The 23810-nt window shown below is 41.7% G+C and overlaps 1 protein-coding gene across 1 annotated transcript; it reads left to right on the plus strand.

Annotated features, from left to right (window-relative positions):
• Positions 1–8114: 8114 nt before the first annotated feature.
• LOC106603818 (uncharacterized) lies at positions 8115–23256 on the plus strand. Its single transcript, XM_014197983.3, has 3 exons — positions 8115–8453; positions 17812–18722; positions 22463–23256. Exons 1-3 carry the CDS (start codon positions 8336–8338, stop codon positions 22595–22597), a joined length of 1164 nt encoding a protein of 387 aa, XP_014053458.1. The 5' UTR covers positions 8115–8335; the 3' UTR covers positions 22598–23256.
• Positions 23257–23810: the final 554 nt, after the last annotated feature.

Below are 23810 nucleotides of genomic sequence, written 5' to 3' on the forward strand. Positions count from 1 at the left end.
TGGCAAAACTAAACTTAAGAACTGGATGCATAGAAATAGCGCACATAGAACAGATCCACCACTTCCTAGATTTGCTTTAAATGAGAATGACAAATCTATAACAGTTCTATGTGAATTTGGTCAGGTGGACCAAAAAGTTACATATTGCAGATTTAAACAGACAGATTTTGATGGGGATTCTTTAAATTGCTTATTTATTATGCCTCCAGTGGAGCATAAGGGAGCCTCAAGCAAATCAATTATTATTAATATTATTCTGACAACTTTAATATTTGTTTTTGTTTTGTGCTTAAACATTTTTTTTTTTACTTTTACCCTTTTTCATCATATCCAGTCGGTAATTAGTCTTGTCCCATTGCTGCAACTCCCCTACGGACTCGGGAGAGGCGAAGGTCGAGAGCTATGCTTCCTCAGAAGCAGGCTGGGTTGTGTTTCGGAGGATGCATGGCTCTCGACCTTCGCCTCTCCTGCGTCTGTACGGGAGTTGCAGCGATAGGACAAGACTATATAAAAATATATAAATATAAAAATAACCATCAAGTGCTATGATGAAAGTGGCTCTCATGAGGACCGCCACAGGAAAGGAAGACACAGAGTTACTTCTGCTGCAGAGGATAAGTTCATTAGAGTTACCAGCCCCTCAGATTGTAGCCCAAAAAATTCTTCACAGAGTTCAAGTAACAGACACATCTCAACATCAACTGTTCAGAGGAGACTGCGTGAATCAGGTCTTCACGGTCAAATTGCTGCAAAGAAACCACTACTAAAGGACACCAATAATAAGAGACTTGCTTTGGCCAAGAAACCTGAGCAATGGACATTAGACCGGTGGAAATCTGATGAGTCCAAATTTGAGATTTTTGGTTCAAATCGCCGTGTCTTTGTGAGACGCAGAGTAGGTGAACGGATGATCTCTGCATGTGTGGTTTCCACCATGAAGCATGGAGGAAGTGGTGTGGGGGTGCTTTGCTGGTGACACTGTCTGTGATTTATTTAGAATTCAAGGCACACTTAACCAGCATGGCTACCACAGCCTTCTGCAGCAATACGCCATCCCATCTGGTTTGATAGTGGAACTATAATTTGTTTTTCAACCAAAACACACCTCCAGGCTGTGTAAGGGCTATTTGGCCAAGAAGGATATAGATGGAGTGCTGCATTAGATGACTTGGCCTCCACAATCACCTGACCTCGACCCAATTGAGATGGTTTGGGATGAGTTGGACTGCCTCACACAGGAAGCGGCGCAGGTCCTAATCCAGGCACTTGTCATCTCCCGTCTGGATTATTGCAACTCGCTGTTGGCTGGGCTCCCTGCCTGTGCCATTAAACCCCTACAACTCATCCAGAACGCCGCAGCCCGTCTGGTGTTCAACCTTCCCAAGTTCTCTCACGTCACCCCGCTCCTCCGCTCTCTCCACTGGCTTCCAGTCGAAGCTCGCATCCGCTACAAGACCATGGTGCTTGCCTACGGAGCTGTGAGGGGAACGGCACCTCCGTACCTTCAGGCTCTGATCAGGCCCTACACCCAAACGAGGGAACTCCGTTCATCCACCTCTGGCCTGCTCGCCTCCCTACCTCTGAGGAAGCACAGTTTCCGCTCAGCCCAGTCAAAACTGTTCGCTGCTCTGGCACCCCAATGGTGGAACAAGCTCCCTCACGACGCCAGGACAGCGGAGTCAATCACCACCTTCCGGAGACACCTGAAACCCCACCTCTTCAAGGAATACCTGGGATAGGATAAAGTAATCCTTCTAACCCCCCCCTTAAAAGATTTAGATGCACTATTGTAAAGTGGTTGTTCCACTGGATATTATAAGGTGAATTCACCAATTTGTAAGTCGCTCTGGATAAGAGCGTCTGCTAAATGACTAAAATGTAAAAATGTAAATGTAAAAAGCAGCCAACAAGTGCTCAGCATATGTGGGAACTCCTTCAAGACTGTAGGAAAAGCATTCCAGGTGAGTACCTCATGAAGCTGGTTGAGAGAATGCCATGAGTGTAGAAAGCTGGGGGCGCGAGAGCTCCATACAGGGCAGATCAACAGGTGCAACCAACGGATGGAGCAGGGGTGGCGAACTTGACGATGACTTGCGGGGAGTGGGTTTCGAAAAACAATTACCCTTTTTTTATTTTTATAAAAAATACATTTTTGCGGGGATATTATACCACCACCCAAAAGGGCACTTGAGACTAGAAGTGCATAGGGGCATGTGCTCTGCACAGGTAGCGCCCTATCTGTGCACATTCCTGTAGTCAAGTTCTCTAACAGGGTAATGTTTTCATTCTAGCCATATTATCTTTGGCTCTTTGCACAAATGCATTTATTTACTACAGGTTTGTGAAAAAACATAAAGTAAAATAAATGTATCTTTCTCACTGATCACAGTTCCCATTCCCACCCAGGTGTCAAATAAATACCATTCACGCTACTTGTATACAAAGTGGTTGTCGTAGAAGGTTAGTAGAGTATTTTCGCTAACCCAACCCTTTTCCTAACCGTAACGTCTGTCTCCTAACCTGCTATGTTAATTCTCCTAACTTGCTACAGCAAAAAGTCACTTCGGTATCGATGTGGCTTGAAAACAGTGGCTGCAGTCCAAACATGTTATTTTTACCCCCTCAGCCCTTGCACTATCCACTTTTCCTCAGGGGAATCCCCGTCAAAACGTGATGCAGTTTGATTACCATCTTAAGTGGAGGTCCAACCCACTAACGTTGCCCTCTTAGCCCTCAATTTACTTTGAGGGAGCGACTGAACAACTTTTGTCACTTGCGGGGTTGATATTGCAAACTCAATGCAAATTCAATGCAAACTGTAGTCACATGTCAAACTCTGGTGGCTGTGAAGTGTCACATGTAATCAAAAAGGCTACATTTTTGGCATGTCAGAAAAAAATAATTAAGCTAGCTTGCTAAAATGTAAATGCTGTTGAAGTCAGAAGTTTACATACACCTTAGCTAAATACATTTAAATTCAGTTTTTCCCAATTCCTGACATTTAATCCTAGTAAAAATTCCCTGTTTTAGGTCAGTTAGGATCACCACTTTATTTTAAGAATGTGAAATGTCAGAATAATAGTAGCGAATGAATTATTTCAGCTTTTATTTCTTTCATCACATTCCCAGTGGGTCACAAGTTTACATACACTCAATTAGTATTTCGTAGCATTGCCTTTAAATTGTTTAACTTGGGTCAAACGTTCCGGATAGCCTTCCACAAGCTTCCCTCAATAAGTTGGGTGAATTTTGGCCCATTCCTTCTGACAGAGCTGGTGTAACTGAGTCAGATTTGTAGGCCTCCTTGCTCGCACACACTTTTTCAGCTCTGCCCACACATTTTCAATAGGATTGAGGTCAAGGCTTTGTGATGGCCACTCCAATACCTTGATTTTGTTGTCCTTAAGCCATTTTGCCACAACTTTGGAAGTAGGCTTGGGGTCATTGTCCATTTGCGACCAAGCTTTAACTTCCTGACTGATGTGTTGAGATGTTGCTTCAATATATCCACATAATTTTCCTACCTCATGATGCCATCAATTTTGTGAAGTGCACCAGTCTCTCCTGCAGCAAAGCACACCCACAACATGATGCTGCCACCCCATGCTTCACGGTTGGGATGGTGTTTTTCGGCTTGCAAGCCTCCCCCTTTTTCCTCCAAACATAACAATGGTCATTATGGCCAAATAGTTCTATTTTTGTTTCCTCAGACCAGAGGACATTTCTCCAAAAAGTACGATCTTTGTCCCCACGTGCTGTTGCACACCGTAGTCTGGCTTTTTTTTTATGGTGGTTTTGGAGCAGTGGCTTCTTCCTTGCAGAGCGGCCTTTCGGGTTATGTCGATATTAGACTTGTTTTGCTGTGGATATAGATATTTTTGTACCTGTTTCCTCCAGCATCTTCAAAGGGTTCTTTGCTGTTGTTCTGGGATTGATTTGCACCAAAGTATGTTCATCTCTAGGAGACAGAACGCGTTTCCTTCCTGAGCGGTATCATGGCTCCACGGCCCCATGGTGTTTATACTTGCTTACTATTGTTTGTACAGATGAACGTGGTACCTTCAGGCGTTTGGAAATTGCTCCCAAGGATGAACCAGACTTGTGGATGTCTACAATTGTTTTTCTGAGGTCTTGGCTGATTTCTTTTGATTTTCCCATGATGTCAAGCAAAGAGGCACTGAGTTTGAAGGTAGGCCTTGAAATACATCCACAGGTACACCTCCGATTGACTCAAATGATGTCAATTAGCCTATCAGAAGCTTCTAGAGCCATGACATCATTTTGTGGAATTTTCCAAGCTGTTTAAAGGCACAGTCAACTTAGTGTATGTAAACTTCTGACCCACTGGAATTGTTATACAGTGAATTATAAGTGAAATAATCTGTCTGTAAACAATTGTTGAAAAAAATACTTGTATCATGCACAAAGTAGATGTCCCAACCGACTTGCCCAGCTATAGTTTGTTAACAAGACATTTGTGGAGTGGTTGAAAAACGAGTTTTAATGACTCCAACCTAAGTGTATGTAAACTTCCGACTTCAACTGTATATACATTGGCTGCATTCCAAACACTTTACAGACACCCCCTCTCCCCTCAAATTAAGTGGACACTTCTGATGACGCATCATGACGTCTAATGAGTATACACTTCAAATCAAATTCAAATAAAATGTTATTGGTCAAATGCACATGGTTAGCAGATGTTAATGTAGCGAAATGCTTGTGCTTCTAGTTCTGACAGTGCAGTAATATCTAACAAGTAATTTAACAATTTCCCCAACAACTACCTAATACACGCATATCTAAAGGGATGGATTAAGAATATGTATATATAAATATATGGATGAGCGATGGCCGAGCGGCATAGGCATGGTGCAATAGATGGTATAAGGTACAGTATATAAATATGAGATGAGTAATGTAAGATATATTAACATTATTAAAGTTGCATTGTTTAAAGTGACTAGTGATCCATTTATTAAAGTGGCCGGTGATATGAGTCTCTGTAGGCAGCAGCCTCTCTGAGTTAGTGATTGCTGTTTAGCAGTCTGATGGCCTTGAGATCGAAGCTGTTTTTGAGTCTCTCGGTCCTAGCTTTGAAGCACCTGTACTGACCTCGCCTTCTGGATGGTAATGGAGTGAACAGGCAGTGGCTCAGGTGGTTGTTGTCCTTGATGATCTTTTTGGCCTTCCTGTGACATCGGGTACTGTAGGTGTCTTGCAGGGCAGGTAGTTTGCCCCCGGTGATGCGTTGTGCAGACCGCACCACCCTCTGGAGAGCCTTGGAGTTGCCATACCAGGCGTTGATACAGTCCAACAGGATGCTCTCGATTGTGCATCTGTAAAAGTTTGTCAGGGTTTTAGGTGACAAGCCAAATTTCTTCAGCCTCCTGAGGTTGATGAGGCGCTTTTGCGCCTTCTTCACCACACTGTCTGTGTGGGTGGACCATTTCAGTTTGTCTGTGATGTGTATGCTGAGGAACTTAACTTTCCACCTTCTCCACTACTGTCCCTTCGATGTGGATAGGGGGGGTGCTCCCTCTGCTATTTCCTTTAGTCCACGTTCATCTCCTTTGTTTTGTTGATGTTGAGTGAGAGGTGGTTTTCCTGATACCACACTCCGAGTGCCTTCACCTCCTCCCTGTAGGCTGTCTTGTCATTGTTGGTAATCAAGCCCACTACTGTTGTGTCGTCTGCAAACTTGATGATTGAGTTGGAGGTGTGCGTGGCCATGCAGTCATGGGTGAACAGGGAGTACAGGAGGGGGCTGAGCATGCACCCTTGTGGAGCCCCAGTGTTGAGGGTCAGCGAAGTGGAGATGTTGTTTCCTACCTTCACCACCTGGGGGCATCCAGTCAGAAAGTCCAGGACCCTATTGCACAGGGCGGGGTTGAGACTCAGGGCCTCCAGCTTAATGAGCTTGGAGGGTACTATGGTGTTGAATGCTGAGCTGTAGTCAATTAACAGCATTCTTACATAGGTATTCCTCTTGTCCAGATGGGATAGGGCAGTGTGCAGTGTGATGGCGATTGCATCATCTGTGGACCTGTTGGAGCGGTATACAAACTGAAGTGGGTCTAGTGTGGCAGGTAAGGTGGAGGTGATATGATCCTTGACTAGTCTCTCAAAGCACTTCATGATGACAGAATTGAGTGCTACGGGCGGTAGTCATTTAGTTCAGTTATCTTTGCCTTCTTGGGTACAGGAACAATGGTGGCCATCTTGAAGCATGTGGGGACAGCAGACTGGGATAGGGAGCAATTGAATATGTCCGTAAATACACCAGCCAGCTGGTCTGCACATGCCCTGAGGATGCAGCTGGGTGGGGGGCAGGCCTTGTTAGCGGGCTGTGAAGATGGCACTGTATTAACCTCAAAGCGGGCAAAGCTGTTTAGTTTGTCTGGAAGCAAGACGTCGGTGTCCGTAACGTGGCTGGTTTTCTTTTTGTTGTCTGATTTCCTGTAGACCCTGCCACAAAGACCTTGCCACGTATTGGAATAAATGACCAAACTGTAAAACTAGCTAGTCAGCTATGGGTAACTGTAGCTAGCTACGTTAGCTTACTAGGTTCATTAATAGCTTTAGGTTGGTTGTTTTTAAGCTCAACTTCAAGATTTCCACCAAGGACGTTGCCTCTCCGATCATCACTCTCCCTTGCTTGTGCAAGGGACATTTGGGGTACACTCGGATGTGACAATGTAAAATGTAATTCAAGGGCTGAGGGTTTAGGGCCAATGGCTGCGTTTCAAACTCAAAGTAGACAGCCCTAAACCCTCATCCCTTGGGGCAATCCCCACGGATATATTTGTCGTCAGTACAAAATGTATTTTTATTTAACTCTTTTTTTTACCATGGAGGGTTGACTGAGAACACATTCTCATTTACAGCAACGATGTGGGGAATAGTTACAGGGGAGAGGAGGGGGAATGAATGACCCAATTGTAAACTGGGGATGATTATGTGACCATGATTAGCCAAGCAAGGGAAGTTTGCAACGTAAGCCCCTCAGCCCTCATTTTTTAATAGAGTTTGCGAGTGTACAATTATGTTCACTTCGGGGCCTGAAACACCCCATAATTCAATTTGCGATGATTGTACATCCCCTAAAAAAAGTCTGCCAAAACGGTAAACCTCAATGTCAATATGGAGTCAACATACAAGTGTGAGTAAAAACGAATGTAAATAAGTTAGAAATTGTGCTACTAATGCACAAACACGTCTCATAAAAGTAATGATGTTTTTGTTTGGTTAACGTTTGGAAATTGTATAAATAAAGTTTTTCCTTCTTCAGAAGTAGCTGGGCAGGCTAACTTTAGTTTTTTTTTATTTATTTTTTTAAGTTTGCACAAATCTTTATTTAACTTGCTGTAAATAACAGTAACATGCAAAACATAAACATAACATAACAGCCAGAGGGAATCCAAAGAAATTAGAGAAAAAAACAACAACTATTATATCAAATCAAATACAGACATATATCGAATACATTTTTTTGACATATTGTTTTGTATACGTTTTAAAGATTCTACGTACTGTTCCAAATCAGATAAAAAAATTAAGAAAAGGGGCTTTTTCTTCATAAATTTTGATTTATGGATAAAATATTTTCCTAATAAAATAAAGAGATTTATGACATACTCACGTTCAATTGTGGAATCAGTGTAGTAAAATAATATGTCAAACTTAGTAATATCAATGGTTGTATGCAATTTGCGGCTAAGATATAGTTTTACATCAGTCCAAAACACTTCACTATATAAACAATTACAGAATAAGTGTTCAATAGATTCAGTTTCTAGTTCACAAAAACTGCATTCACTGGTAACGTCAAATATATATTTAGAAATCAAGCTATTACACGGATAGCATCTATGGATTATCTTAAAGGAGATCTCCTTTACTTTATTGGTCACCATAAATCTGTGAGGCTAACTTTAGTTAGCTAATTAATTTGCTAGCTATCATACGTTAGGCGCATATTAATAATTATATAGTTAATATAAGTAGACATGCAATCATAATTGACTGTAGCACATATAAAGCACCCACAAGCTTCCGGTGGCTGAAAACACAATAATCGCGGGATGAACGAGTGACGAATTTCCGGGCAAGGGCGGTCCATTTAAAAATGTTCTTCCTCCCTCGCCCCTTGTCCTGCAAGTGTATACTCGTCAGACGTTATGGAACGTCACTAGAAGTGTCCACTTAATTTGAGGGCTGAGGGGATTGAGTGTGTCTTAAGTGTTTGGAATGCTGCCAGCGTTTCTCGTTTCTGTTGTTCTCGGTCAGCTTTTCACGTCTTAACCACGCCCGTCAACAATCACCCACAACAAAGATGGCGGCTTGCAGGGAGACGAGACGTAGCTGGAAAATTCACTGTGCATTTGCTGTGTTTATCTTGTTACAACTATTTCCTCTCGACTGCATTTCGGCACCGCTGGAACCCGAAAACGGTATGTTTAATATTCACCATGAAGTTGCCATGGAATATTTATGGTTTTATGTTGGGAGTAAGCTAGCTTAGCTAGCTTGCTCACAGTTCCAACACGACCAGCTTGTGCCGCCTAGTGACTTGCCAAGGTGTCAGATGACGAGGAACATATCAGACAATTCTCTCAGAAATAGAAGTTATTACGCGTTGAAAACAACTGGGAACTCAGAAATCTCTGACGAGCTCCGACTGGGAAAATCTGAATTCCAACTCGAACTACACTTATTTTCTCTGAATAAACATAATGTTATTTTAAAGTAAAAAAATTATGCACTACACATGAATTTAGTTTCAAAGTTAAAGTACTTCAAATATATATAAGGTCTGGGGTTACAATTGTACAAACCTATGATAGCATTGTAAGAATAGTTTTTTTTGGTTGACTAATTCTAGAGATTTGATTAAATATTGAATTTCAAGTAAAACTATATTGCATTTGGGGACAGATTTCATATACAATTTACGAGAGAATTAAGGAAGAATTCAGTCGTTTCATTTCAATAATAACATTACATCTTTCATTGTAAATACATGGGTCTTATTTTATCTTTGTTTAACCAGGTAGGCAAGTTGATTTGATATAGAAAATGTGTGGGAGAAACCAAGCTTTCTTCCATTCAATTTCAGTATATGCATTCTAGAAGAATTTCACTCTAGGAGAGATATTGTTCTTGGAGTTAAATTAATCTTAAGAATGTGTTATTACATTTCTTATCCAGCAGGGGGCAACCTAACAAATTGTGCATCTATCTTGAAATGTTCTTTCATTAAGTCCTCAAGGTATTGCTTTGCATGTAGAATTAAATTATTTAATGTACTGGAAGTTATGTTTAAGAACTTTCTATAAGAGTATTTCCTCCTTTATCAAATAAATCAAGGACAAATATAATATTACTTTCAAACCACTTAGGTAAGAATAAAGACTTGTTTTTAACAACAATATCTTTGTTGCACAGAAGTGCCTTGTGTGGGGAGAAGTTGTGGACATAATATAGTTTCCAGGTTAAAAGGGCATGTTCATCAAATTAGCACAGTTTGATGGGTAATTTTGCTGGAGAATAGTTGCATTTCCACAAATTGAAGACCACCCAATTTCATAAAAATGACAGGGAATGAAGTACCATATAGATTCAGAGCTAAGCATACATCCTTTTTATCCAGTTTACTTGAAAGGTATTGTTGTTATCAATTAAATCTAGCACTTCAAGCCCACCATCAGCTCTTTACTTTGATATTAGACGTACGTATTTTTATTTATTTTTTCCTTCAAAATAAAGTCTAGGAAAGTTTTGTTTATCCTTGCTGGTTTGATCAGCTCCAAATAGCGATAGAGCAGGGTAGACAATGTCACAGACCCTCTGCTTTGGACAATAAAATCCTTCCAATAAGAGGTCATGCAGGAATCAGTTATTAAAGAGGGATTTAGTTTTTTCATCTCTGAGACAATTTGAGATGATGGAAAATATGGGTTTTTGCCATGTGCACCCCTAAATATTTCATTTCTATCACTGGAATATTCTCAACAGATTGGTAATTTGAGTTATGTATGGATAATATTTCGCATTTATTGAAGTTAAGATCCAGAGCAGAAGATAATGATTTTATAATATTAAGTGCAATAGCAACTTGATCCTTGTCTTTTAGAAACAGAGCTGTATTGTCTGCTAATTTAGATTTGTATTTATTTTCCAAATATTGAAATTCCTTTTTAATTCAGGGTTGTTTAAAATGCTAGTATATAGTAATTCTACAACTAAAATGAAAAAGAGAGCTGAAATAGGGCAACCCTGAGTATTAAATATTTTAGATGTTTTACGATTAAGCAGAATCAAACTATTCATATCTTTTATAAAACCTATTGATAAGAGACAAAGCTAGTCCCGAAACCAGAAGTATACAACGTATGTTTTAGGAATTTGTGTTCAATTGTATCAAATGTTTACAAAATTCGAGGAATAAAATAATAGCCTTTGAGTCAATTGAATCAGCGTAATCAAGTCTAAAACTAACCTAATGTTACAGCTGATCTGGCGACCTTTCATGAAACACGTTTGGGTTTCATTAATGAGGTGGTTTAGGCCCATTTTTATGTCTTAGCATATGCAAACGTTTATAATATGTATTTAATAGGTCTCAAATTATCTATGAAAAGGGGATCTTTATCAGGTTTTGGTATTAAGGAAATAACCCCTTGTTTCATGGTAGTAATCATCGCCGCTAGACATTCTTGGAACATGTTGAATACTGGTCCCTCTAAATGTCCCCAACAGTGTAAATAAAATTCCACAGAAAGACCATCTGTTCCAGGTGCTTTGCCCTTCATAGATTTAAGAGCATCTCTAATCTATACTACAGAAAACTCATCTTCACATATGGACCTGAATAATTGGAACATGATCATGGACATGTTCCATAAAATGTTCACATTCTATTAAAATTTGATTTATACAGATTTTCATACAAAGAATACACAAAGCTAGAGATGATCTTGGGGGTCTTTACAAGGTATTGTCAATATGAGGTAGAAAGAGATTCTCTTCTAGTTCCTTTTTTCAAGAGCAAAAAATGAGCTTGTTTTTCTAACCCTCAACCCATTTTTAGCTCTTTAGCTAACGCAATGTACATTTGATCTGTTTCTTCCTCTGCTGTAAAGGTATCCCTTTCTAAAAGAACATTTCATTTATTAAGTGTAATGGTGATATCTTACTTTTTAAAATTTAAATATTTCTCAATTACTTTCAGGCTTTGGTTCTAAATAATTTGAAATAAGTCTATGATCAAGTTCTTTATGCTGTTAAAAACTGGATCATTTAGGAGTGAATAATTACGTTTCCGGAATCCTCGAATGCCACTGGATTTTTCAGAACATTCTAAATTCAATAATATCATTTCATCATCAGTCAAAAGAGCATGTTTGACTTCTTGTACATACTGTAAAAGTGGGGGAGAAATGAAACGGATACATTCTGGATCTGGCCATCATTGACCTATTACACCAGGTGTATTCCTTTAAGTTTGTGTTAAATAACCGCCATGCTTCAACCACTGTCAGTTTACTGCAAAATGAGGTGATGTTACTATTGAGATCTTTGAGCTAGTCTAGGTGGAAATCTATCTAAAGAGTTATGAGGTGTTTCATTAAGTCTCCAGCTATTATAAGCCATGTATTTGTATACTTGTTTTGCAGCTCACTAAGCTTATCAGCAAGATTCAAAAAGAAAGTCTTATTTGAGGTGTGAGAATCAAATATCATTTTGTTGGTCACATACACACATTTAGCAGATGTTATTGCGGGTGTTGCAAAATGCTTCTTCCTAGCTCCAACAGTGCAGTAATATCTAACAATTGTACACATTGCATATAATAAAACAAGCATTATTTAGATTGGAGATTAATATCTTCCATATTTGGACACACAAGACTTTGAAATATCACCTCCTAAATTTATGAAGCAATATCATAGTGCCAGCTGAGTGGTTAGACCCCTGACTAATAAATAGTATTTCCCCATTGGGATTTCCAAAAACTAGAATCTGAATCGCAGGAGTGAGTCTCCTGGAGTAGAATGAAATCAACATGTAGTGTTTTGTAAACCCCTGGCGTTTGGAGTTAGAATATTTAGTGCATTGAATTCAAAACGTTGCCTAACCTGACAAAAATAAGAAAACAAATACAGTGTAGCGACATGAATAACTAGTAAGCTAGGTAGTTAGTAAGGAAACCTGCGCTTAGAGAGAACTGGACTACCCTAAACCGAGGTAGTTGTGATCATTCCGATGAACCCGTATTCACATTTACCAACCTGGTGATATAAAACAGGGTGACTATAAAAATGACAATTGACTTATTACTCAAGTAATTTAGCTAATTCAACGTTTTCATTTGACTTAGAAAGAATAGGACGACATAGATTAAGTCAATGTAGCTATATACCTGAGCACAGTGTTTTCAAAACATTCAGTACACATGACATTCACTTGATGTCCTGGCAATCGATCTTCTTTCCATCAATAAATGCAGAAGGGCTGCTGAAAGATGCTCTCTTTCCTTCTTCTCTTGCATTTTTTTACCACCGGTCAACATTTTTCCCTTGCAGCAGCATCTTCTAGAGTGAGAGCCTCTTTGATGCGTAGTTTATTCTCCATGAGAAGCCTGGACTCCTTGGCTTCTTTCCGACAATACTGTAGATTCTCATTGTGAACCGCATGATGGTTGTCCGGAGATCTGTCATCCCTTCACTTTCCCAGGCAGTGCACCACGTCGATGATGTCCGGGAGCTTGTCTCGAATCCTGGGTGCTACTTTGCAGAGGATGTCGATGATAACGCTCCGTATGTTCTTCCCGTCTTGTTCTCACACCCCATGCAGTTTCAGGTTCCATCTCCGGCTGTGGCGCTGGACTTCCATGACATTCTGTCGCAGTTGGAATTCTGTCGCAGCTGGAGATTTCACCTGTTGCAGTTTCTGTATTTCAGCTTCCATTGTCAGTATTTTTTTCACTGTGGGTTGACACCTGATTGAGGAGCTGCTGCACAGTGGCTGAGAGAGACTCCATTGATTTGAAAATAGTCTCTTTTTTCAATAATGGCCAGTTTCTCAAAGATGGCCTTGATAATGTCAGGGTTGGCATAAGAATTTGACTGCCCTGTATTCGCTGTTAGCATCTGAGGGGGGCATACTACCTGCCCTCTAAGACACCTACCCCCCCCCCCCCCCCCGAGATCCCAGTTATTGTGAACACACTGAAGTCAGTTTCCAGTTGTTTTGAAGGCCGCATAATCTTTCATGCATTCTTAACAACTAACTAATCTGATTAATAGGTCGTAATATTTGATTTCAATCACTTTTTGACCTCAACCCTTATTTTAATGGACCTTTCCATTTCCCCATGGTAGAAGTGGGCAACGTGACTTTTTGGACCTGCGTGCCAAAACATTCAGATGGAGTTGCTGTAATGTATTTTTTAAAAAAAAATTTTTCAATGTTTTATTTAACTAGGCAAGCCAGTTAAGAACAAATTCTTATTTTCAATGACAGCCTAGGAACAGTGGGTTAACTGCCTTGTTCAGGGGCAGAACGACAGATTTTTACCTTGTCAGCTCGGGGATTCGATCTTGCAACCTTTCGGTTACTAGTCCAACGCTCTAACCACTAGGCTTCTTGCCGCCCTGTATGCTGGGAGTCGGGAAGCAAGTACAGGCAGAGAATAATTTGATAAATAAACAGACATGGATAAACACAAGCAGCATACAGACATGGAACGCAGAGTCAATAACGGCTAGGGAAAGAACTGACGGGAGGGACAGTTTTATATGGAAGGTAATCAGGCAGGTGATTGAGTCCAGGTGACAGGTGTGCGTAACAATGAGCAGTCTGACTACCTCGCGTGCCGGAGAGGGAGTATATGTGAGAGTTGCTCAATGTTGACCGTTTTGCATACCATGTAAAAGCTTGCAAACATTGTCAATTTATAAAAAAAATGTTTGGGCTTTAACATCAATTATCTAAACACATGAACATTTTTGTTGTAGCTTGGACCCTAATTTACATAATCTGAGGTTTATGTGCGTTGTGCCCACCATTGGTTAACACAGCATACTCTTGAATACAGGGTGGGTGTCATTTCAAAAATAGAAATATAATGCAGAGACTGTTCCTTCAGACCACTGCAATTTAGCTGGTACACGTTAAATTGAACATTTTAAATTACTACCACAAGGATGACCGTCGGCCCACCCACTGTTGAATGTCAAGTTAAATGGAAAGTCTCTTTATTTCTATTATTTGAATCTATTTCTTATGGAATATTGAAAGTGTATTTTAAAGGTAGACTCAGCGAAATGACGTTGCCATGAGCAGCACTGCAGATATTGCGATAAGCGAGATGCAAGACTTCGCAGATTGCTGAATGTGCACACAAAAAATGTCTCTGCTGTAACAGAAGTTTGATCTTGACATCTAGCCATTAATCTAGAAAGTTAGCAAACCAAATGCATAGCCGGAGCCCTGAGTTGGATATAGTTTATTTGACACATCTTAGATTTGTTATATTTAACATATAGCTAATAAGCATGCCGTAGCATGCAGCTCCTGCGAGGCGGGGTTGCCCCCAACCGCACCCCAAAAACAGAATTGATAATCATACTGTCGGTATTTCGAAATAGATCGTTTATACAGTATAACAGGGTGTCGTCCAAGCCTAGTTCATGGTTTTTTCAACCTCTCCTTGTCCCAGTCTTTAATCTCCACATGTCTTCATTCCTGTTCCCAATAACTATAATGCTTCATGCCACAATGACTACCGGCCTTTATCACTCACATCTATAATCATTAAGTGATTTTGAAAGGTTGGTTATGGCACACATCAACTCCATCATCCCAGACATCCTAGAACCACTCCAATTTGCATGCCGCCCCAACCGATCTATTGACAATGCAATCTCAATTCCACTCCACACTGCCTTCATCCACCTAGATAAGAGGAATACCTATGTGACAATCCCAGGCAGCCAGTGGCACCTTAATTGAGGAGGACAGGCTCATAGTAATGGCTGGAATGGAATAAAATTGAGCACGCCCCCATCCACACTGAAGGGGCTGCAGTGGAGCCGGTCAAGAGCTTCAAGTTCCTCGGTGTCAAATCACTAACGCGCACAGTTGTGAAGAAGGTGGAAAAGGTTTGGCGTGGGTCCTCAATTCCTGATGTTCTACAGCTGCACCATTTGAGAGCATCTTGACTTGCTGCATCACTGCTTATTATGGCAACAGCACCGCCCTAGATCGCGTGGTGCTACAGAGGTTGGTGCGGACAGGCCAGTACATTATCGGGGCTGAATTCCCTCCCATCCAGGACCTCTAAATCAGGTGGCGTGAAAGCAAGTCCCGGAAAATCGTTATACTCCAGCCACAGACTGTTCTCTTTGTTTCCGCACAGCAAGTGGTACTGGTGGATCAAGTCTGGGACCAACCCGTTCCGGAGCAGCTTCTATCCCAAAGTCATTAGACTGCTAAATAGCTAACAAAATGTCTACACTGACTGAGTTGGCCGTTTATTTTTGCACCGTCTCTATGCACACTCACCGGACTCTACACTGACACCACACACAACATGCACACATTTACACTGACTACACACACACACACTCCCATACAATCAACATATATGTTGCTGCTACTCGGTTTATCATATCCTGATGCCTAGTCACCTTACCCCTATACATACTACCTTTATCACTCCAGTATCCCTGCACATTGTAAATATGGTATTGGCACTGACCCTGTATATAGGCTAGCTTACTTCTCGTGTTCTTATTTCCTTTATTTCTCGTGTGTTTTTGTTCTACCTTTTTTATTTTTAGTGCTATATTGATTACTGCATTTTTGGGATTCGAGCTAGCAAGAAAGGGAATTCACTGTACTTGTGCACGTGCCATTAACTTGAATCCCAGCTACAGAGAGGTAGTTAGCTAGCTAGTAGCACAATGGATTAGTGTTTAGAATAGTCACTATAGATTACTCTCTTTGGTGTTGACAAGCTAGCCTGTGTGCGCCTTGAGGGTCCTGGACTCTAATTTCAGGTGTGAGAAAAAGAGGGACTGTCTGACCAGGTGTCCCTCACCATATATCTGAAATAATAAGCATCCGTGTCAGTGAAACAGTGTCACTGTTCTCTAAAATAAGAGGCTACACAAGGCTAGACATTTCCAACAAGGAAATTTCAACAAAAATATGACCTTATCTAAGGCAGGCCTATAGCTAGTTTTCTAAGTTTCTTACATTTTTTGGGGGGCGGGGGGTTCTGTCTGCACATGATTTTAATGTCTATGTTTGACTTGCCAATGCTGTATTAGAGATTGATATAAAGCTTGTCTTCATGGGAATACTTTATTTTTACATTTTATTTAACTAGGCAAATCAGTTAAGAACAAATTCTTATTTACAATGACGGCCAACCACCCCCCTAACCCGGACGACGCTGGGCCAATTGTGCGCCGCCCTATAGGACTCCCAATCACGGCTAGTTGTGACATCGCCTGGGAACAAACCAGGGTATGTGTGACGCCTCTAGCGCTGCAATGCAGTGCCTTAGATCGTTGCGCCACTCAGGAGGCCAGGAATACTTTTCCAATAGCCTCCTTTTCGCCTTCTGAAAGTGACTTACAAAAATCATATTTTGAGAAGAGATTGCATTTTGCACACTATCTCTGGCCTTATCGTCTCCTATAGCCAGTCTATGTTCCCTTTGTGTGCCATAGTCGAACTGTTCAGAGTTCCTCTTAGGAGCATTGCTTGATGCCACATTCAGGGAAAGCGAACCCATGTGGCCTGTTTTACAGGCATCCAAATTGACATTGCATGCTATCCAATATCCATAAGTGTTCTCTGAGAAATCTAACCATTCCCAACAGTAGCCCATACACTGTGTGAGGAGATGCTGGGATTGCCCCAGAGTTTCTTGAGTTACAGAAAGGTGCCATCTGAGGTGTCGTCCTACACTGGTGTTTAACGTGTGAGGAGAGCAGTATTTGTGATGTAGGAGAGATTGACAGACATTGCAAGAGGGAAGAAATCGTTAGACTTTGGGACATTTCAGTAGACAACATGTTGCGTATTATTGGGATGTCCCTCCCTTTACAAAGCCGACGGAGGATACTTTCCAGTCACTTACTAGTTAGAGGGTGTGTTTAGTCGCAAATGAATGTGTAACGCGGTCGTTGCGACAAAGGTCTCCCTTTTATTCAATGTTTATGCTGGCAGTAGCCTCAGGAATGAATACTCCCTTTCTTCATGGGGACTGCTAACTTAGGGGCTCAATTCCTCCGACTTTCCATGCCCAGCTTAACCCTCAGCTTGGACGACGCCTATAAAAGTCCCAGGAGTATAAAATCATGTTGACTCTGGTTGAATCGTGTCATTGATTGAGATGGAAGGTGCTAGAACAAACATCCCCCTCATTAGATGCCCGACTGAACATCTTGTACACTTAAACTGCATATAAATTAAGCTGGTATTTACTGTACACTGCACATTTTTACAGTGAAATGTATACTGAAACTCAGAGGGCAAAGAAACTAACGGTAGGTTATCTAATACAAAATCATTCAAAGTGATGGCGCAATGACAAACATTACAGGTCAGACGTAGAATGATAAGATGTGTGTATTGTGTAAAATTTGATTAGGCCTATCACTTGGCTACATTGTTCCACTAAAGGCTACAAAACGGTGAAAGCCCACGACTTGTTCTGAGAAGTGTGGAATGTGAACAAATGTTCAAATGAATGCGGTGATTGTTTTCAATTCCCATCTCTCTCATTTCCAGATTCAGTTGAGGTTCAACCACCTCTGAATCCAGGAGTTGTTGGTTCAGATCACTCCTTGCCTTTGGCAACCGCCAGCAAGGGTGCAGCAACAGCCGACAGCACTGGTACAACAGACAGCAAGGCAGACACAGTAACCAATGACAAAGCTAGAACATCTATTGAGGTTGACACAGCAGTCATTAAGGCTGTAACAGCAGACTTAAAGGATGCTGCTGCTACACCCAATGAGAGTGATACGCCTATCAAGGACGCTACCACACCTTTAGAAGATGCTACCACACCCATCAAGGATGCTACCACACCCATCAAGGATGCACCTATCGATGGCGTAACAGCATATGTCGCACCGGCCACCAAAGGGGAGGTTATAGCTGAATCCCCTGCCATTATTAATAAAAGTGGTGGCAAGGAAGCAGGACGGACTACTGAAGAACTACTTCCCAATCCCACTGATGCAGATGCTGCTGCCACCTTTACCATGGCTGCAGATCCAGCCATCAGCACCATCACATCCAAGCCCACAATGGAGAAACCAAGCTCTGCCTCCAACACCAAGCTTGTCAGTCGCATGAACCCTACAGAGGATGAGCAAGAGGACAATCTAGACTCCCAGGCAGAGACTGACGTGTACGACAGAGAAAATGAGGACGACGATGAGGACGGCGACTATGACCTGGGGCCAGCAGTTAAGGCGCCTCTGAACTTCAACGACGAGGACGACATCATGGTGGACGCAGACAATGACCCGGTGGTGCTCAGACCAGCAGATAATGCTGGGAAGATAGACGTGCATATGAAGGACACCAACATCTACACCATCCAGGATGAGGACTCGCACTTCTTCTTCCACTTGGTCATCCTGGCCTTCCTGGTGGCCATCGTATACGTCACCTACCACAACAAGAGGAAGGTAAGCAGAGGAAGAATACTTTATTAATCCATTCAAGACAGTTGTATTCTGTTGTACTCTTATCTTCAACAAAAATATAAATGCAACATGCATTTACTATGGATTTCACATGACTGGGAATACACATTTATTTTTATTTCACCTTTATTTAACCAGGTAGGCAAGTTGAGAACAAGTTCTCATTTACAACTGCAACCTGGCCAAGATAAAGCAAAGCAGTGTGACACAGACAACAACACAGAGTTACACATGGAGTAAACAATAAACAAGCCAATAACACAATAAACAAGTCAATGACACAGTAGAAAAAAGTCTATATACAGTGTGTGCAAAAGGCATGAGGTGGGCAATAAATAGGCCATAGGAGCGAATAATTCTAATTTAGCAGATTAACACTGGAGTGATAAATGAGCATATGATGATGTGCAAATAGAAATACTGGTGTGCAAAAGAGCAGAAAAGTAAATAAAATAAAAACAGTATGGTGATGAGGTAGGTAGATTGGGTGGGCAATTTACAGATGGACTATGTACAGCTGCAGCGATCGGTTTGCAGCTCAGGTAGCTGATGTTTAAAGTTGGTGAGGGAAATAAGTCTCCAACTTCAGCGAAAAGGAAGGAAAGGCGGCCAAATGAGGTGTTGGCTTTGGGGATGATCAGTGAGATATACCTGCTGGAACGTGTGCTACGGGTGGGTGTTATCGTGACCAGTGAACTGAGATAAGGCGGAGCTTTACCTAGCATAGACTTATAGATGACCTGGAGCCAGTGGGTCTGGCGACGAATATGTAGCGAGGGCCAGCCGACTAAAGCATACAGGTCGCAGTGGTGGGTGGTATAAGGTGATTTGGTAACAAAACGAATGACTGCATCCAGTTTGCTGAGTAGAGTAATGGAAGCTAATTTGTAGATGACATCGTCGAGGATCGGTAGGATAGTCAGTTTTACTAGGGTAAGTTTCACGGCGTTTATTGAAGGAGGCTTTGTTGTGAAATAGAAATCCGATTCTAGATTTAATTTTGGATTGGAGATGTTTAATATGAGTCTAGAAGGAGAGTTTACAGTCTAACCAAACACCTAGGTATTAATAGTTGTCCACATATTCTAGGTCGGAACCGTCCAGGGTGGTGATGCTAGCTGAGCGGGCAGGTGCGGGCAGCGAACGGTTGAAAAGCATGCATTTGGTTTTGCTAGCGTTTAAGAGCAGTTGGAGGCCACGTAAGGAGTGTTGTATAGCATTGAAGCTCATTTGGAGGTTTGTTAGCACAGTGTCCAAGGAAGGGCCAGAAGTATACAGAATGGTGTCGTCTGCGTAGAGGTAGATCAGGGAATCGCCCGCAGCAAGAGCGACATCATTGATATATACAGAGAAAAGAGTAGGCCTGAGAATTGAACCCTGTGGTACCCCCATAGACTGCCAGAGGTCCGGACAACATGCCCTCCGATTTGACACATTGAACTCTGTCTGCAAAGTAGTTGGTGAACCAGGCGAGGCAGTCATTAGAAAAACCAAGGCTAATGAGTCTGCTGATAAGAATACGGTGATTGACAGAGTCGAAAGCCTTGGCCAGGTCGATGAAGACGGCTGCACAGTACTGTCTTTTATTGATGGCGGTTATGATATCGTTTAGTACCTTGAGCGTGGCTGAGGTGCACCCATGACCGGCTCGGAAACCGGATTGCACAGTGGAGAAGGTACTGTGGGATTTGAAATGGTTAGTGATCTGTTTATTAACTTGGCTTTCGAAGACTTTAGATAGGCAGGGCAGGATGGAAATAGGTCTGTAACAGTTTGGATCTCTGGTGTCACCCCCTTTGAAGAGCGGGATGACCGCGGCAGCTTTCCAATCTTTAGGGATCTCGGACGATATGAAAGAGGTTGAGACTGACGTGTACATATGCATCTGTTGGGCACAGATACCTTAAAAAATAAAAAGGGTAGGGGCATAGATCAGAAACCCAGACAGTATCTGGTGTGACCACCATTTGCCTCATGCAGCGCAACATCTCCTTCACAGAGTAGATCAGGCTGTTGATTGTGGCCTATGGAATGTTGGCCCACTCCTATTCAATGGCTGTGCCAAGTTGCTTGATATTAGCGGGAACTGGTACCTGCTTTCGTACACGTCAATCCAGAGCATCTCAAACATGCTCATTGGGTGACATGTCTGGTGAGTATGCAGGCCATGGAAGATCTGGGACATTTTCAGCTTCCAGGATTTGTGTACATACCTTGCGACATGTACTGAGTTTTGTCCTCATCAATCTACACACAATACCCCATAATGACAAATCAAAAACAGGTTTAGACATTGTTGCAAATTTATAAAAAATTCAACTGAAATCACATTTACATGCGTATTCAGACCCTTTACTCAGTACTTTGTTGAAGCACCTTTAGCAGCGATTGCAGCCTAGAGTCTTCTTGGGTGTGACACTACAAGCTTGGCTCACCTGTATTTGGGGAGTTTCTGCAGATCCTCTCAAGCTCTCAGGTTGGATTGGGAGCGTCGCTGCACAGCTATTTCCATGTCTCTCCAGAAATGTTTGATCCGGTTTAAGTCCGGGCTCTGGCTGGGCCACTCAAGGACGTTCAGAGACCTTTTCTGAAGTCACTCCTGCGTTGTCTTGGCGGTGTGCTTAGGGTCGTTGTCCTGTTGGAAGGTGAAACTTTGCCCAGTCTGAGGTCCTGAGCGCTCTGGAGCAGGTTTTCATCAAGGACCTCTCTGTACTTTGCTCATCTTGGAGGCCACTGAACTTGGGGACCTTCAATGATGCAGTAATGTTTTGGTACCCTTCCCCAGCTCTACGGACACTTCCTTCGACCTCACGGCTTGGTTTTTGCTCTGACGTGCACTGTCAACTTTGGGACCTTATATAGATGTGTGTGTGCCTTTCCAAATCATGTCCAATCAATTGACTTTACCACAGGTGGACTCCAATCAAGTTGTAGAAACATCTCAAGGATGATCAATGGAAACGGGATGCACCTGAGCTCAGATTTGAGTCTGTCATTATGGGGTATTGTGTGTAGATTGATGAGGAAAAAATGGTATTTAATACATTTTAGAATAAGGCTGTAACGTAACAATGTGGAAAAAGTCAAGGAGTCTGAATACTTTCCGAGTGCATTTTCTACAATGCATATTAGGTTGGAGAGGCTGAAGCAGTGGGTAGCCACTTTGCTTAACCTGCAAAACGGCAGGAGATGTAAGGAGAAGCACTCTTATTATCTGTAGTAGGAAGGACCAAGCATGACTATTCTAAAACATATTTGGGTTGGTTTTCTTCAGTTAGGCTTTGTCTTGAAATGGTCACTTTACACACAAATTCCCACACTTATGATGATTATGTAGCCTCCTTTTGCAGTTGGCTTTGAGAGACTTCATTACCCTAATGGGTAGACAAGCCACATTTTTTTGTGTGGGGAATCCCCATTCATGCCTCTGTTTCTTTGTAAATCATCCTGATAGCGCTTAGTGCAGTTACTTTTTCATCTGTATGTATGAAGCATTTCAGAGTAGAAGTTCTAATTTCAGATCATTTTTACATTTACGTCATTTAGCAGACGCTCTTATCCAGAGCGACTTACACATTTTTGCCTTTTTAGAGTATGATTTCATGGACAGAGGGGGCCTGAGCCTAGATCAGCTCTGCAACTCTGAGACGCTTTATGAATACTGGTTCAGGTTACCATTTTAAAAAGGTTAAAGGTCAATTTGAATATTCCCCTCTCTCCAGATCTTCCTCCTGGCCCAGAGTCGGCGCTGGAGGGACGGCCTGTGCTCTCGCAACAATGTGGAGTACCATCGGCTGGACCAGAATGTCAACGACGCCATGCCTTCCCTCAAGATGACTCAAGATTACATTTTCTGAGCAGAGAAGGAATTTGAAAAGACTGAACTGAATTGAACAAACCTGTTTCCGGCTGCATTGTTGAAATGCTCGCTTGCCCCACTTCCTCTTGCTTCAGGACAATCCTGGGCAGGAGGGAGTTTGATGGTACTTCATCTCTGTAATCGACAGCCTACACGGTTTCAATGTTCATCCACGTACATCCACGTACATCCATATTACTCTTTGTTTTGTTAACCATACTCTGAGTTTGGAAATGACTTATTTTGGTGACAATTACACTGGTCTATATGAAAAACATTCTCACCATGTTTAAGCCTTACTGTCCTTCTACACTTAATATAGTTTTGCTCTCCTTTTCTTTTGCAGATAACACACACAGAACATTTTGATGTATAGATTGTCAGAATCAATATCAAGATAAATATGTTGTGATACTTTGCTTGTTAGTAACTAGTTTGCCTAGCAATGAATGACGGCTATTTGTAGTGATTAGCCACAAAGCATTTGTAGTTGTAGAAGTTAATACTGTAGGAATACAGCATACTACACCAGTGTTTCCCAAATCCTGTCTTCCAGTACCCCCCCAACATTACATATTTTTGTTGTGGCCCTGGACAAGCACACCTGGTCTCTACTTGTCAACTAATCAAGCCCTTGACAAGATGAATCGGGTGTTTTTTGTTGTTGTCCTGGGCTACAACAAAAATGTATTGTGTTGGGGGGGGTACTGGAGGACCGGAGTTGGAGAACTATACTACAAAATATAGACCTTAATAAAAATGATCATTTTTACAGCAATACTGACAATTATTTATGTTGTGGTTATTTCTTATGCTAAATCCATCCTCACTTGACTTTTATTGACATGACAGAACACACCACCACATTGTGATATGGTGGCAGTTATTCCCTGTAATTGTATTTTTCCATAATCTGGCATTTTACTGGTCTTATTAACACGTTTCCCAGATTGCTATACACTTATCCCAGGACTGGTCCTCCTTTCTATTTGTTCGGTCGTTCATTCTCCTCTTTTTATCAGAAATCTGCACTCTTCATGTGGCCTAATGTGCATGTAAAGCACCGAAGACACCGATTACCTTAGATCAATCAGCACTCTCTCCCTGCTCTGGGGACAGATGCATCCCAAATGGCACCCTATTCCTTATGTAGTGCACTACTTTTGACCAGAGCCCTTTGGCTCTGGTCAAAAGTAGTGTATTGTGTAGGG

This window comes from Salmo salar, chromosome 04 (genome assembly GCF_965601325.2).
Source record: "Salmo salar chromosome 04, fSalSal1, whole genome shotgun sequence".
Taxonomy (NCBI): domain Eukaryota; kingdom Metazoa; phylum Chordata; class Actinopteri; order Salmoniformes; family Salmonidae; genus Salmo; species Salmo salar.

What these genes read in the sequence shown, in the direction of transcription:
- LOC106603818 (XM_014197983.3), top strand. Translation starts at nt 8,336, where the DNA reads ATGGCGGCTTGCAGGGAGACGAGACGTAGCTGGAAAATTCACTGTGCA. An exon ending in ACCGCTGGAACCCGAAAACG is followed by an intron (nt 8,454 to 17,811) that starts GTATGTTTAATA and finishes TCTCATTTCCAG; the next exon opens with ATTCAGTTGAGGTTCAACCA. An exon ending in CCTACCACAACAAGAGGAAG is followed by an intron (nt 18,723 to 22,462) that starts GTAAGCAGAGGA and finishes CCCTCTCTCCAG; the next exon opens with ATCTTCCTCCTGGCCCAGAG.